This window comes from Pseudoliparis swirei, chromosome 22 (genome assembly GCF_029220125.1).
Source record: "Pseudoliparis swirei isolate HS2019 ecotype Mariana Trench chromosome 22, NWPU_hadal_v1, whole genome shotgun sequence".
In the NCBI taxonomy this organism is placed as follows: domain Eukaryota; kingdom Metazoa; phylum Chordata; class Actinopteri; order Perciformes; family Liparidae; genus Pseudoliparis; species Pseudoliparis swirei.
Window position 1 is genome coordinate 1,080,522 of NC_079409.1, and position 14,449 is coordinate 1,094,970.

General features: G+C 47.0%; 1 protein-coding gene and 1 long non-coding RNA gene across 4 annotated transcripts; one reads left to right on the forward strand and one right to left on the reverse strand.

Moving 5' to 3' along the window:
- Positions 1 to 392: 392 nt before the first annotated feature.
- Positions 393 to 3,544, forward strand: LOC130188017 (chromatin target of PRMT1 protein-like). 3 transcript variants are annotated; one of them, XM_056406050.1, is made up of 5 exons: positions 393 to 1,284; positions 1,360 to 1,498; positions 1,571 to 1,700; positions 1,779 to 1,844; positions 3,151 to 3,541. In XM_056406050.1, the coding sequence occupies exons 1-5, from the start codon at positions 1,220 to 1,222 to the stop codon at positions 3,348 to 3,350; spliced, it is 600 nt and encodes a 199-aa protein (XP_056262025.1). In that variant the 5' UTR covers positions 393 to 1,219; the 3' UTR covers positions 3,351 to 3,541. The 3 variants fall into 3 exon arrangements, with proteins under 3 accessions (XP_056262025.1, XP_056262023.1, XP_056262024.1); XM_056406049.1 differs by having other exon boundaries at positions 1,058 to 1,068; positions 1,149 to 1,284; positions 1,360 to 1,700; positions 3,151 to 3,544; XM_056406048.1 differs by having other exon boundaries at positions 1,360 to 1,700; positions 3,151 to 3,544.
- Positions 3,545 to 3,575: 31 nt separating this feature from the next.
- On the reverse strand, positions 3,576 to 9,105 carry LOC130188018 (uncharacterized). Its single transcript, XR_008830545.1, has 3 exons — positions 8,945 to 9,105; positions 3,759 to 3,831; positions 3,576 to 3,677 (listed from the first exon to the last, which is right to left on the reverse strand). It is a non-coding gene; the product is annotated as an uncharacterized LOC130188018 (long non-coding RNA).
- Between the last annotated feature and the right edge of the window lie 5,344 nt (positions 9,106 to 14,449).

A 14,449-nucleotide genomic window follows, 5' to 3' on the forward strand; every position in this document is an offset into this window, starting at 1 on the left:
CACTTCAAACATCCGGTTTCAGAAGAATACTTTTGTACTATTATTGAATTAAGCTTTTACTTTGAAGGTCTTGATTTGAAACGCGGTTTCCGCCGGCTTCCTCTGAAGGAGTCAGAAAAATAAGTTTCTTTGTGGGCGTGGTTTCTGTTGCGCGGGAGCGAGAGAGAGCGACAGCCAATCGCTGCTCACCTGTGTGTGTGTAGTTGCCCCGGGTTACGCTGTGATTGAAACCTTGTCAAGAGCAGCAGAATCCCGACGAAGCTTTCAATGATTATAATAATACTTTCACTGTTTTATCATGAAACATATTATTATAAAATCAAAACAATTATTTCTTTAAAGGAAGCCGTCTCATGAAGCTAATGGTCGCTCTATATATTAAAAACGTAAAACTAATTTATTTAAAGATTAAAGTTAATTTATATAAAGATTGAAGATAATTTATTTAAAGATTGAAGCTAATTTATTTAAATTTTACAGCTGAGTTAAATACATATTAAAGCGTGTAAATACGAGCCTCGCAACGTGAAGTCCTTAAGAGGCCTCCTCGTAGAGGCTCCGGGCTCAGCGGGTCGACGCTCCGCCTCCAGTGAACATTACAAGGTAAATGCACTCTTAAAGCCTCCTTTTCTCCTCCACCAACAGATATAAACCGTAATAACTATAAACCCTAATAACTATAAACTTGTATCACTATAAACCGTAATAACTGTAAACCGGGACGCGTTACCGTGTGAGGCTAAAGCTCGCGCCGCTCTGCACGGAGAGAGAATTACGGCGAATCGGCTTTAAAAAACTAAAATGGCTGAAAAGAAGTTTCATAGCTCGTGAAACACGGTGACGAGCACGTGGCTCGTACACGAACACGCACGTTTTAACGGCGCGGCTGCAGCCTAATGCCACGTGCGTGCTTGCGCGTGTGTGAGGAGTCCCTCGTGTCGGTGGTTGAAGGCCGGTCGTCTGGTTGACTAACCCGCAGGTGAACGAGGTCTCGAGAGGGCTCAGGCGGTCTCGAGAGGTCTCAAGAGGGCTCAGGCGGTCTCAAGAGGGCTCAGGCGGTCTCGAGAGGTCTCAAGAGGGCTCAGGCGGTCTCGAGAGGGCTCAGGCGGTCTCGAGAGGGCTCAGGCGGTCTCGAGAGGGCTCGAGAGGGCTCAGGCGGTCTCAAGAGGGCTCGAGAGGTCTCGAGAGGTCTCAGGTGGTCTCAGGAGACCGGAAGTGGATGGATTCTTCCGCACCATGCTCGGTTTACCCGAGAAGCAGCACGACGCTGACTCTGCACCAGCGGTGAGTGGCGTGTGGTTCACGTTGTTCCCAGACGAACAACACCTGGTACTTTACACCTGGACTTCCTGCCTGTAGCTTCTCTCAGGTGCAGGAGGACCAGCTGACCGGGTCCAGGACCTTTGACCCCGTCCCGCTGCAGCAGCCGAAGGGCCGTGGCCCCCCGCAGGTGTTCCTGCTGATGAAGAGGGAGAGGCCGTCGCGGCTCCACCCGCAGGTGAGTCCCTGGAGGCCGGTGAGAGGGCCCTGTCCACCAGGTGAGTTCACCTCCTGGTCTGTCCCGGTCCAGACCCGCTACCTGTCCCTGGGGGCGGGGCCGCGCTGCAGGAGGAGGAGCGTCTGGACCCGACTGGGCGGACCGCTCAGACCTCCAGGCTTCTGGAGCTTCGTGAACAAGTACCGAACCAGAACCAGCAGAGGTGAGTACCTGGTGGTCCACCTGAAGCTCCACCTGCAGCTCCACCTGCAGCTCCACCTGTGATATGCTTCCTGTCCAGGACCAGAGAACCTCCACCGTCGACTGGGTCAGCGCCGGAAGAAGAGAAACATCCGGAAACACAAAGGTCAGTCTGACCTCCTCCTGTAGTCTGACCTCCTGTAGTCTGACCTCCTCCTGTAGTCTGACCTCCTCCTGTAGTCTGACCTCCTGTAGTCTGACCTCCTCCTGTAGTCTGACCTCCTCCTGTAGTCTGACCTCCTCCTGTAGTCTGACCTCCACCTGTAGTCTGACCTCCACCTGTAGTTTGACCTCCACCTGTAGTCTGACCTCCTGTAGTCTGACCTCCTCTTGTAGTCTGACCTCCTCCTGTAGTCTGACCTCCTCCTGTAGTCTGACCTCCTGTAGTCTGACCTCCTCCTGTAGTCTGACCTCCACCTGTAGTCTGACCTCCTCCTGTAGTCTGACCTCCTCCTGTAGTCTGACCTCCTCCTGTAGTCTGACCTCCTCCTGTAGTCTGACCTCCTGTAGTCTGACCTCCTCCTGTAGTCTGACCTCCTCCTGTAGTCTGACCTCCTCCTGTAGTCTGACCTCCTCCTGTAGTCTGACCTCCTGTAGTTTGACCTCCTCCTGTAGTCTGACCTCCTCCTGTAGTCTGACCTCCTCCTGTAGTTTGACCTCCACCTGTAGTCTGACCTCCTGTAGTCTGACCTCCTGTAGTCTGACCTCCTGTAGTCTGACCTCCTGTAGTCTGACCTCCTCCTGTAGTCTGACCTCCTCCTGTAGTCTGACCTCCTGTAGTCTGACCTCCTCCTGTAGTCTGACCTCCTGTAGTCTGACCTCCTCCTGTAGTCTGACCTCCTCCTGTAGTCTGACCTCCTCCTGTAGTCTGACCTCCTGTAGTCTGACCTCCACCTGTAGTTTGACCTCCTCCTGTAGTCTGACCTCCTCCTGTAGTCTGACCTCCTCCTGTAGTCTGACCTCCTGTAGTCTGACCTCCTCCTGTAGTCTGACCTCCTGTAGTCTGACCTCCTCCTGTAGTCTGACCTCCTCCTGTAGTCTGACCTCCTCCTGTAGTCTGACCTCCTCCTGTAGTCTGACCTCCTCCTGTAGTCTGACCTCCTCCTGTAGTTTGACCTCCACCTGTAGTCTGACCTCCACCTGTAGTCTGACCTCCTCCTGTAGTCTGACCTCCTCCTGTAGTCTGACCTCCTCCTGTAGTCTGACCTCCTCCTGTAGTCTGACCTCCTCCTGTAGTTTGACCTCCACCTGTAGTCTGACCTCCTCCTGTAGTCTGACCTCCTCCTGTAGTCTGACCTCCACCTGTAGTCTGACCTCCTCCTGTAGTTTGACCTCCACCTGTAGTCTGTGTGGCGGTGTTTGTCCAGCTCTGCTCCAACAGGTTCAACATCTGGTCTGTTCATCTTTTACAGGTCGGACGCACCTGCAGAGGGGCGGGGCCTCTGCCTCCAGGGGGCGGGGCTTCAGCAAGGAGCAGCTGGACGCCCAGCTGGAGGACTACATGTCCCGGTCCAAGAGCCGCCTGGACGCCCAGCTGGACGAGTACATGTCCATGGCGGGACAGGCGCACTGGGCCGAGGGTCTAGTTCTGGACTGGAACGAGGGGGTCTAGTTCTGGACTGAGGGGGTCTAGTTCTGGACTGAGGGGGTCACGGTGTGGACTGTAGAGCTCTAGGTGTGTTTTGTTTCCCTGAAGGCCCCGTGTGACCTTCACTGACCCCGGTGGCTGTGGGACTTCGTTGTGTTTCTGATGCTTTTGTTCCTAGAATATAAAATGATGTTTTAATAAAAGATGTTTCCTGTTGAGGCTCTGTGAAGGACTCGTGTGTGTGCTGAAAAAAAACATTTATTCAATGTAAACGTCGTCATGGTTACATCAACATAGTAGTCGACCAATCACAGGCTCAGGAGCTTTCTGTCAGGAAGTGATGTCAGAGCTCTGGAGGAGGAGACAGGAAGTGATTGTGTTATACGTATTTCGTTGAGTCAGACAGGAAGTGACGTCATCGTTGCGTCTCACCTGTCTGCAGACTCCAGGTCTGGACAACCAATCCCAGCAGGAGCATCGGGCTGAGCCGACCAATCACGGAGGCCTGAGGGCGGGCACAGAACATGGAGACAAAGCTGCGTTCAGGGCACGCTGTAAAACATTCCTCAGTGGTCACGGCTTATATTTTGTGATGAAGGACTTCCTGTCGCCCTCGGGGCCTCCGGACAACGCTCGCTTTGTTGAGCTAACGGAGCGGACCAATCAGACGGACTCCCTGAGGTCAAAGGTCACTCTGTTCTTGTTCTTACACTCTGGGTTCATCGAGTACTTATACTTGTGAGGGTATGGAGTACTTGTACTTCTTATACTTGTGATAAGTACTTATGCAGTATTGCTATCAGCATATTTATCATTTTGTTATTCAGACAACATTTATATATTATATTTATATTGGACATTTGTTTTATATTTTTATATTTATTCTTAAACTATATTTACACAAGTGTTCATGTACTTATGTACTCATTTATTTTATACATGTATAAAACTAGAACGGGCCCTGGGTAGAGCGCATACCTTTGCATTATGAACATTGTGGCATTAGTTGCCAATTGGATAAAAATTAACTGCTATGGTAAAAAGATTTTTGACCTTTTCATGACCTTGACCTTTGACCCAATCGATCTCAAAATCTAATCAAATGGTCCCCGGATAATAACCAATCATCCCACCAAATTTCATGCGATTCGGTTTAATACTTTTTGAGTTATGCGAGTAACACGCATACAAATAAATAAATAAATACACGTCGATCAAAACATTACCTAAGGTAATAATAAGTATAGTTTTATAGTTTTACTCTGTCCATCTGAATGTTGCGTTCAGGTGAATTCTGTGACTTTGTAAACACCTGAGATGACTCACCTTGTTGACAGACAACAGGCGAGTATGTTCCGGTCACTGCAACACAAAAGTACTGCTGTTAGTACTACGAGTACTGCTGATAGTACTAAGAGTACTGCTGTTCGTACAAAGAGTACTGTTGATAGTACTACGAGTACTGCTGTTAGTACTAAGAGTACTGTTGATAGTACTATGAGTACTGCTGTTAGTACTAAGAGTACTGTTGATAGTACTATGAGTACTGCTGTTAGTACTAAGAGTACTGCTGTTAGTACTAAGAGTACTGCTGTTAGTACTAAGAGTACTGTTGATAGTACTACGAGTACTGCTGTTAGTACTAAGAGTACTGTTGATAGTACTATGAGTACTGCTGATAGTACTAAGAGTGCTGCTGATGGTACTAAGGTACTGCTGTTGTACTAAGGTGCTGTTGATGGTGCTAAAGTGCTGTTGGTGCTAAGGTGCTGCTGATGGTGCTAAGGTGCTGCTGTTGGTACTAAGAGTGCTGCTGTTGGTGCTAAGAGTGCTGCTGTTGGTGCTAAAGGTGCTGCTGTTGGTACTAAGTGCTAGAGTGCTGCTGTTAGTACCAAGGTGCTGCTGTTGGTGCTACACAGTGCTGTTGTTAGTGCTGCTGTTGGTGCTAAGGTGCTGCTGATGGTGCTAAGGTGCTGCTGTTGGTACTAAGAGTGCTGCTGATAGTACTAAGGTGCTGCTGTTGGTACTAAGAGTGCTGCTGTTGGTGCTAAGGTGCTGCTGTTGGTGCTAAGGTGCTGCTGTTGGTGCTAAGGGTGCTGCTGTGTGCCAGGTGCTGCTGTTGGTACTAAGAGCACCGCTGATAGTGCTAAGAGTACTGCTGATGGTGCTAAGGTGCTTGATGGTGCTAAGGTGCTGCTGTTGGTACTAAGAGTGCTGCTGTTGGTGCTAAGAGTGCTGCTGTTGGTGCTAAGAGTGCTGCTGTTGGTACTAAGAGTACTGCTGTTGGTGCTAAGAGTGCTGCTGATGTGCTAAGGTGCTGCTGTTGGTACAAGAGTGCTGTTGGTGCTAAGGTGCTGATAGTACTAAGGTGCTGCTGTTGGTGCTAAGAGTGCTGCTGTTGGTGCTAAGAGTGCTGCTGATGGTGCTAAGGTGCTGCTGATGGTACTAAGGTGCTGCTGTTGGTGCTAAGGTGCTGCTGATGGTGCTAAGGTGCTGCTGATGGTACTAAGAGTGCTGTTGGTGCTAGTGCTGTTGGTGCTAAGGTGCTGCTGATGGTACTAAGAGTGCTGTTGATGGTGCTAGAGTGCTGCTGTTGGTGCTAAGGTGCTGCTGTTGGTGCTAAGCTGCTGATGGTGCTAAGGTGCTGTTGGTGCTAAGGTGCTGCTGTTGGTGCTAAGGTGCTGCTGATGGTGCTAAGAGTACTGCTGTTGGTACTAAGAGTACTGCTGATGGTGCTAAGAGTACTGTTGGTACTAAGAGTGCTGCTGATGGTACTAAGAGTGCTGCTGTTGGTACTAAGAGTGCTGTTGGTACTAAGAGTGCTGCTGATGGTGCTAAGAGTACTGCTGTTGGTACTAAGGTGCTGTTGGTGCTAAGGTGCTGCTGATGGTACTAAGAGTGCTGCTGTTGGTGCTAAGGTGCTGCTGATGGTACCAAGAGTACTGCTGTTGGTGCTAAGGTGCTGCTGTTGGTGCTAAGGTACTGCTGATGGTGCTAAGAGTACTGTTGGTGCTAAGGTACTGCTGATGGTACTAAGAGTACTGCTGTTGGTACTAAGAGTACTGCTGTTGGTGCTAAGGTGCTGCTGATGGTACTAAGGTGCTGCTGATGGTACTAAGAGTGCTGCTGATGGTGCTAAGAGTACTGCTGATGGTACTAAGGTGCTGCTGTTAGTACTAAGAGTACTGCTGATGGTGCTAAGGTGCTGTTGGTACTAAGAGTGCTGCTGTTGGTGCTAAGAGTACTGCTGTTGGTGCTAAGGTACTGCTGTTGGTACTAAGGTACTGTTTGGTGCTAAGGTACTGCTGATGGTGCTAAGGTACTGCTGTTGGTACTAAGAGTGCTGCTGATAGTGCTAAGAGTGCTGCTGATGGTGCTAAGGTGCTGTTAGTGCTAAGGTACTGCTGATGGTGCTAAGAGTGCTGCTGATGGTACTAAGAGTGCTGTTGATGGTACTAAGAGTGCTGCTGTTAGTACTAAGAGTGCTGCTGATGGTACTAGAGTGCTGCTGTTGGTACTAAGGTGCTGCTGATAGTACTAAGAGTACTGTTGATAGTACTAAGAGTACTGCTGTTAGTACTAAGAGTACTGCTGATAGTACTAAGAGTACTGCTGTTAGTACTAAGAGTACTGCTGATAGTACTAGAGTACTGCTGTTAGTACTAAGAGTACTGCTGATAGTACTAAGAGTACTGCTGTTAGTACTAAGAGTACTGCTGATAGTACTAAGAGTACTGCTGATAGTACGAGTACTGCTGTTAGTACTAAGAGTACTGCTGTTAGTACTAAGAGTACTGCTGTTAGTACTAAGAGTACTGCTGTTAGCAGGCACGTGCTCAGACATTTTGGGGGGCAGGTGCTCAAACCAAAAAAACGGTACCCAATGCCAAAAAAAAATTCTGACAGAGTTGAAGCGTCAGCATCACTGATGATGCAATACATCCTCAACCTGCGTTTCCTCTTTTCCTCTGGCAGCATCAGACAGCTAGCTTACATTTTCTTTATGAATAAAGATGAATTATTATATAGCAACAATAGTACAAGCGTTCTGATTGGCTAATGGGTCGTCATGCCAGCCACGTATTGCCCTCCTCGCTGGTCTGACACGGATCAGTATTGCCCTCTGACGTCATTTTCAAAATGAGCGATATTGATAGACATCAACAGCCAAGAGCAGTGGTCCTCAAACTAAGGCCCGCGGGCCGGATACGGCCCGCCTCCACATTTGGCCCGGCCCCCTGAACGAGAGAGGCCGTATGATTTGTTTTTCAGTCTGGCCACGCAAATCCTAGACTAGCCCCTGTTCAATAGAACGGAATAAGAATTATCTCTCTCTCTTCTCTCTCCCTCTTTCTCTTTTCTCTCTCTCTTCTCTCTTTTTCCTCTCTCTTCTCTCTCTCTCTCTTCTCTCTATTCTCTAAACATAACTAACGTCAGTAAACAGCTGGACGAGGCTTTGAAATCAGTTTAAAAACCTTTTTTTTTAGGAAACGTCGGACCAGTTGTGACGTCATGTTTTCAGCAGCGCTAATGTTGTGCATGGACGGATTAAGAAACCACGGGCCCCTGGGCCTGGACGTGTCAAGCCCCCCCCCTCCCCCCCCCGAAAAAAAAGAAGAAGAAAGAAAAAAAAAGTTAAATATAAAAAACAATTTTTACATCGCTAACAAAACAGTCCGTATGGAACAACGATACCGGAGCTGAGCAGACAACATAACGCGAATTATATGACCATGACATGAATGACTTAAGCCTAGCATATACCGGCTACGGCGCATCGTGTCATATCATCATATCAATACAAAGTTAATAACAGCGAATATACCGGCTACGGCGCATCGTGTCATATCATCATATTCATATCAATACAATGTTAATAACAGCGACGTCACGCGAGGAGGCTCAGGCCCAGGGGCCCCTGAGCTCACGGGCCCCCTGAGCTCACGGGCCCCTGGTGCCGGTAGGCTCGTTCGGTAATCCATCCCTCAGTAGGACTATTGGGGCCCTGTTACTGACATGAATGACTTAAGCCTATCATATACCGGCATACGGCGCATCGTGTCATATCATCATATTCATATCAATACAATGTTAATAACAGCGACGTCACGCAAGGAGGCTCAGGCCCAGGGGCCCCCTGAGCTCATGGGCCCCTGGGCCCGGTAGGCCCGTTGGTTAATCCATCCCTGATGTTGTGGTTGATCACAAAACAACGTTAGGTGACAAACACCGTCATGACCTGTGTGCCTGGTGCTGCGGGTCAGAGGAGAAGGAGGTGCACCCGTTCGGTGGCGCGAGGAGACCTGCGCGGAGGAGGAAGTGGAGGAGGGAGGGGCGCGGCGGGGGAGGGAGAGGAGGGGGGCTCGTGAGCGCCGCGGAGCATGTCGGGGCGAAATTCTCACAAGAACTCAAATAAATGCCCCGTCGGATGATAAAACACATTTGGGGGGACTTGATGACAGAGAGAGTAACTTTTATTCTTAAATACGGATGAATAAAAAAAAAAATTCTCCAGCAAAAAGGGCACTTTTCTCATCCAGGGCAAAGGGGAGGAGCTTGAGCACCACTAGGGCTCTATCTGTGCACGTGCCTGGTTGTTAGTACTGATCCCGTCTCACCGAAGGTGTAGTCGTACTCCGGCGTCGCGTACAGGAAGTCGTTGATCTCTTCTTCACGTCCTCCGGTGTCTCCTGAGGGAAATAAAAGAGTAGAAGAAGAAACTGACACAGTCCTTTACTTCTTAAGCTAAACATACAAAGAACTACTCAGATGTGTAAACTACATTGACACATCTGAGAATTTAGTTGGGTAAAAACACAAGTTTTAGTACTTCTTGTACACACACACACAGAAGTCCACACAGTAGTAAACCACCAGTGGACCTGTGGGACTCGTAATATGATTTACTTCCTGTTTAAAACTGATTCCGATGACAATGTTGCGTTCAGGGGACTTGATATATGTAAGACCAGAAAAGCTGTTCTACCAACGGTAACCATTATTCTAACACCTCGTTTGTCATGTGGTGTCCCGGATGTGTGAGACAGACAGACAGACAGACAGACAGACAGACAGACCAAATGCTGACATAACTGCAAAAAACTATATTTAATCCAACAAACTTGACCGGACGACACAACGTGGACCAAACGCAATGAGACGAACAGGCTTCACATCCACAGGCAGGTGGAGGTGATTGGACAACGGGGAACGAGACACAGGTGGACACAATGAGGGCGGGGCGAGCAATCACACAGAAAGAACCAATCAGGACCAGGGCAGCCGATCACAGGGAGACAGACGACACAAGGACTTCAAAACAAGACACAAAACAAGACACAAGCTCCAGGTCATGACCTCGTTGTGTCCTGACACATATACGGAGATCCCTAGAACCCTTTACGAGGTCTTTAAGACTTGTTGTGATCAGAAGAGCCTAAAGTACCCATAGAACTATACTCAGAACCTCAAGAACCCCATACACACCAATAGAACCTCCTGAATGACCTCTAGAACCTCTTGAATGACCACTAGAACCATGCTAACACCACTAGAACCTCTTGAATGACCACTAGAACCTCTTGAATGACCACTAGAACCACTTAAACACCTCTAGAACCTCCTGAATGACCAATAGAACCATGTTAACAACTCTAGAACCTCCCGAATGACCACTAGAACCATGTTAACACCTCTAGAACCTCCTGAATGACCACTAGAACCATGTTAACAACTCTAGAACCTCCTTAATGATCACTAGAACCATGTTAACACCTCTAGAACCTCCTGAATGACCACTAGAACCATGTTAACAACTCTAGAACCTCCTTAATGATCACTAGAACCATGTTAACACCTCTAGAACCTCCTTAATGACCTCTAGAACCCCCTGAATGACCACTAGAACCATGTTAACACCTCTAGAACCTCCTGACTGACCACTAGAACCATGTTAACACCTCTAGAACCTCCTGAATGACCACTAGAACCATGTTAACAACTCTAGAACCTCCTTAATGACCACTAGAACCATGTTAACACCTCTAGAACCTCCTGACTGACCACTAGAACCATGTTAACACCTCTAGAACCTCCTTAATGACCACTAGAACCATGTTAACACCTCTAGAACCTCCTTAATGACCACTAGAACCATGTTAACACATCTAGAACCTCCTGACTGACCACTAGAACCATGTTAACACCTCTAGAACCTCCTTAATGACCACTAGAACCATGTTAACACCTCTAGAACCTCCTTAATGACCACTAGAACCATGTTAACACCTCTAGAACCTCCTTAATGACCACTAGAACCTCCTGACTGACCACTAGAACCATGTTAACACCTCTAGAACCTCCTTAATGACCACTAGAACCATGTTAACACCTCTAGAACCTCCTGAATGACCACTAGAACCTCCTGACTGACCACTAGAAGCATGTTAACACCTCTAGAACCTCCTGACTGACCACTAGAACCATGTTAACACCTCTAGAACATCCTTAATGACCACTAGAACCATGTTAACACCTCTAGAACCTCCTTAATGACCACTAGAACCATGTTAACACCTCTAGAACCTCCTTAATGACCACTAGAACCTTGTTACCACCTCTAGAACCTCCTTAATGACCACTAGAACCATGTTAACACCTCTAGAACCTCCTGATTGACCACTAGAACCATGTTACCACCTCTAGAACCTCCTTAATGACCACTAGAACCATGTTAACACCTCTAGAACCTCCTGACTGACCACTAGAACCATGTTAACACCTCTAGAACCTCCTGACTGATCACTAGAACCATGTTAACACCTCTAGAACCTCCTTAATGACCACTAGAACCATGTTAACACCTCTAGAACCTCCTGAATGACCACTAGAACCAGGTTAACACCTCTAGAACCTCCTTAATGACCACTAGAACCATGTTACCACCTCTAGAACCTCCTTAATGACCACTAGAACCATGTTAACACCTCTAGAACCTCCTGACTGACCACTAGAACCATGTTAACACCTCTAGAACCTCCTGACTGACCACTAGAACCATGTTAACACCTCTAGAACCTCCTTAATGACCACTAGAACCATGTTAACACCTCTAGAACCTCCTTAATGACCACTAGAACCATGTTAACACCTCTAGAACCTCCTTAATGACCACTAGAACCATGTTAACACCTCTAGAACCTCTTTAATGACCACTAGAACCATGTTAACACCTCTAGAACCTCCTTAATGACCACTAGAACCTCCTGACTGACCACTAGAACCATGGTAACACCTCTAGAACCTCCTTAATGACCACTAGAACCATGTTAACACCTCTAGAACCTCCTGAATGACCACTAGAACCTCCTGACTGACCACTAGAAGCATGTTAACACCTCTAGAACCTCCTGACTGACCACTAGAACCATGTTAACACCTCTAGAACATCCTTAATGACCACTAGAACCATGTTAACACCTCTAGAACCTCCTTAATGACCACTAGAACCATGTTAACACCTCTAGAACCTCCTTAATGACCACTAGAACCATGTTACCACCTCTAGAACCTCCTTAATGACCACTAGAACCATGTTAACACCTCTAGAACCTCCTGATTGACCACTAGAACCATGTTACCACCTCTAGAACCTCCTTAATGACCACTAGAACCATGTTAACACCTCTAGAACCTCCTGACTGACCACTAGAACCATGTTAACACCTCTAGAACCTCCTGACTGACCACTAGAACCATGTTAACACCTCTAGAACCTCCTTAATGACCACTAGAACCATGTTAACACCTCTAGAACCTCCTGACTGACCACTAGAACCATGTTAACACCTCTAGAACCTCCTTAATGACCACTAGAACCAGGTTAACACCTCTAGAACCTCCTTAATGACCACTAGAACCATGTTACCACCTCTAGAACCTCCTTAATGACCACTAGAACCATGTTAACACCTCTAGAACCTCCTGACTGACCACTAGAACCATGTTAACACCTCTAGAACCTCCTGACTGACCACTAGAACCATGTTAACACCTCTAGAACCTCCTTAATGACCACTAGAACCATGTTAACACCTCTAGAACCTCCTTAATGACCACTAGAACCATGTTAACACCTCTAGAACCTCCTGAATGACCACTAGAACCATGTTAACAACTCTAGAACCTCCTTAATGACCACTAGAACCATGTTAACACCTCTAGAACCTCCTGAATGACCACTAGAACCATGTTAACAACTCTAGAACCTCCTTAATGACCACTAGAACCATGTTAACACCTCTAGAACCTCCTTAATGACCACTAGAACCATGTTAACAACTCTAGAACCTCCTTAATGACCACTAGAACCATGTTAACACCTCTAGAACCTCCTGAATGACCACTAGAACCATGTTAACACCTCTAGAACCTCCTTAATGACCACTAGAACCATGTTAACACCTCTAGAACCTCCTGACTGACCACTAGAACCATGTTAACACCTCTAGAACCTCCTGACTGACCACTAGAACCATGTTAACACCTCTAGAACCTCCTTAATGACCACTAGAACCATGTTAACACCTCTAGAACCTCCTTAATGACCACTAGAACCATGTTAACACCTCTAGAACCTCCTGACTGACCACTAGAACCATGTTAACACCTCTACAACCTCCTTAATGACCACTAGAACCTCCTTAATGACCACTAGAACCATGTTAACACCTCTAGAACCTCCTGACTGACCACTAGAACCATGTTAACACCTCTAGAACCTCCTTAATGACCTCTAGAACCTCCTGAATGACCACTAGAACCATGTTAACACCTCTAGAACCTCCTGACTGACCACTAGAACCATGTTAACACCTCTAGAACCTCTAGAACCTCCTGAATGACCACTAGAACCATGTTAACACCTCTAGAACCTCCTGAATGACCACTAGAACCATGTTAACACCTCTAGAACCTCCTGACTGACCACTAGAACCATGTTAACACCTCTAGAACCTCCTTAATGACCACTAGAACCTCCTGAATGACCACTAGAACCATGTTAACACCTCTAGAACCTCCTTAATGACCACTAGAACCATGTTAACACCTCTAGAACCTCCTTAATGACCACTAGAACCATGTTAACACCTCTAGAACCTCCTTAATGACCACTAGAACCATGTTAACACCTCTAGAACCTCCTGAATGACCACTAGAACCATGTTAACACCTCTAGAACCTCCTTAATGACCACTAGAACCATGTTAACACCTCTAGAACCTCCTGAATGACCACTAGAACCATGTTAACACCTCTAGAACCTCCTTAATGACCACTAGAACCATGTTAACACCTCTAGAACCTCCTTAATGACCACTAGAACCATGTTAACACCTCTAGAACCTCCTTAATGACCACTAGAACCATGTTAACACCTCTAGAACCTCCTGACTGACCACTAGAACCATGTTAACACCTCTAGAACCATGTTAACACCTCTAGAACCTCCTGACTGACCACTAGAACCATGTTAACACCTCTAGAACCTCCTTAATGACCACTAGAACCATGTTAACACCTCTAGAACCTCCTTAATGACCACTAGAACCTCCTTAATGACCACTAGAACCATGTTAACACCTCTAGAACCTCCTTAATGACCACTAGAACCATGTTAACACCTCTAGAACCTCCTGACTGACCACTAGAACCATGTTAACACCTCTAGAACCTCCTTAATGACCACTAGAACCTCCTGAATGACCACTAGAACCATGTTAACACCTCTAGAACCTCCTGACTGACCACTAGAACCATGTTAACACCTCTAGAACCTCCTTAATGACCACTAGAACCATGTTAACACCTCTAGAACCTCCTGAATGACCACTAGAACCATGTTAACACCTCTAGAACCTCCTTAATGACCACTAGAACCATGTTAACACCTCTAGAACCTCCTTAATGACCACTAGAACCATGTTAACACCTCTAGAACCTCCTGAATGACCACTAGAACCATGTTAACACCTCTAGAACCTCCTGAATGACCACTAGAACCATGTTAACACCTCTAGAACCTCCTTAATGACCACTAGAACCATGTTAACACCTCTAGAACC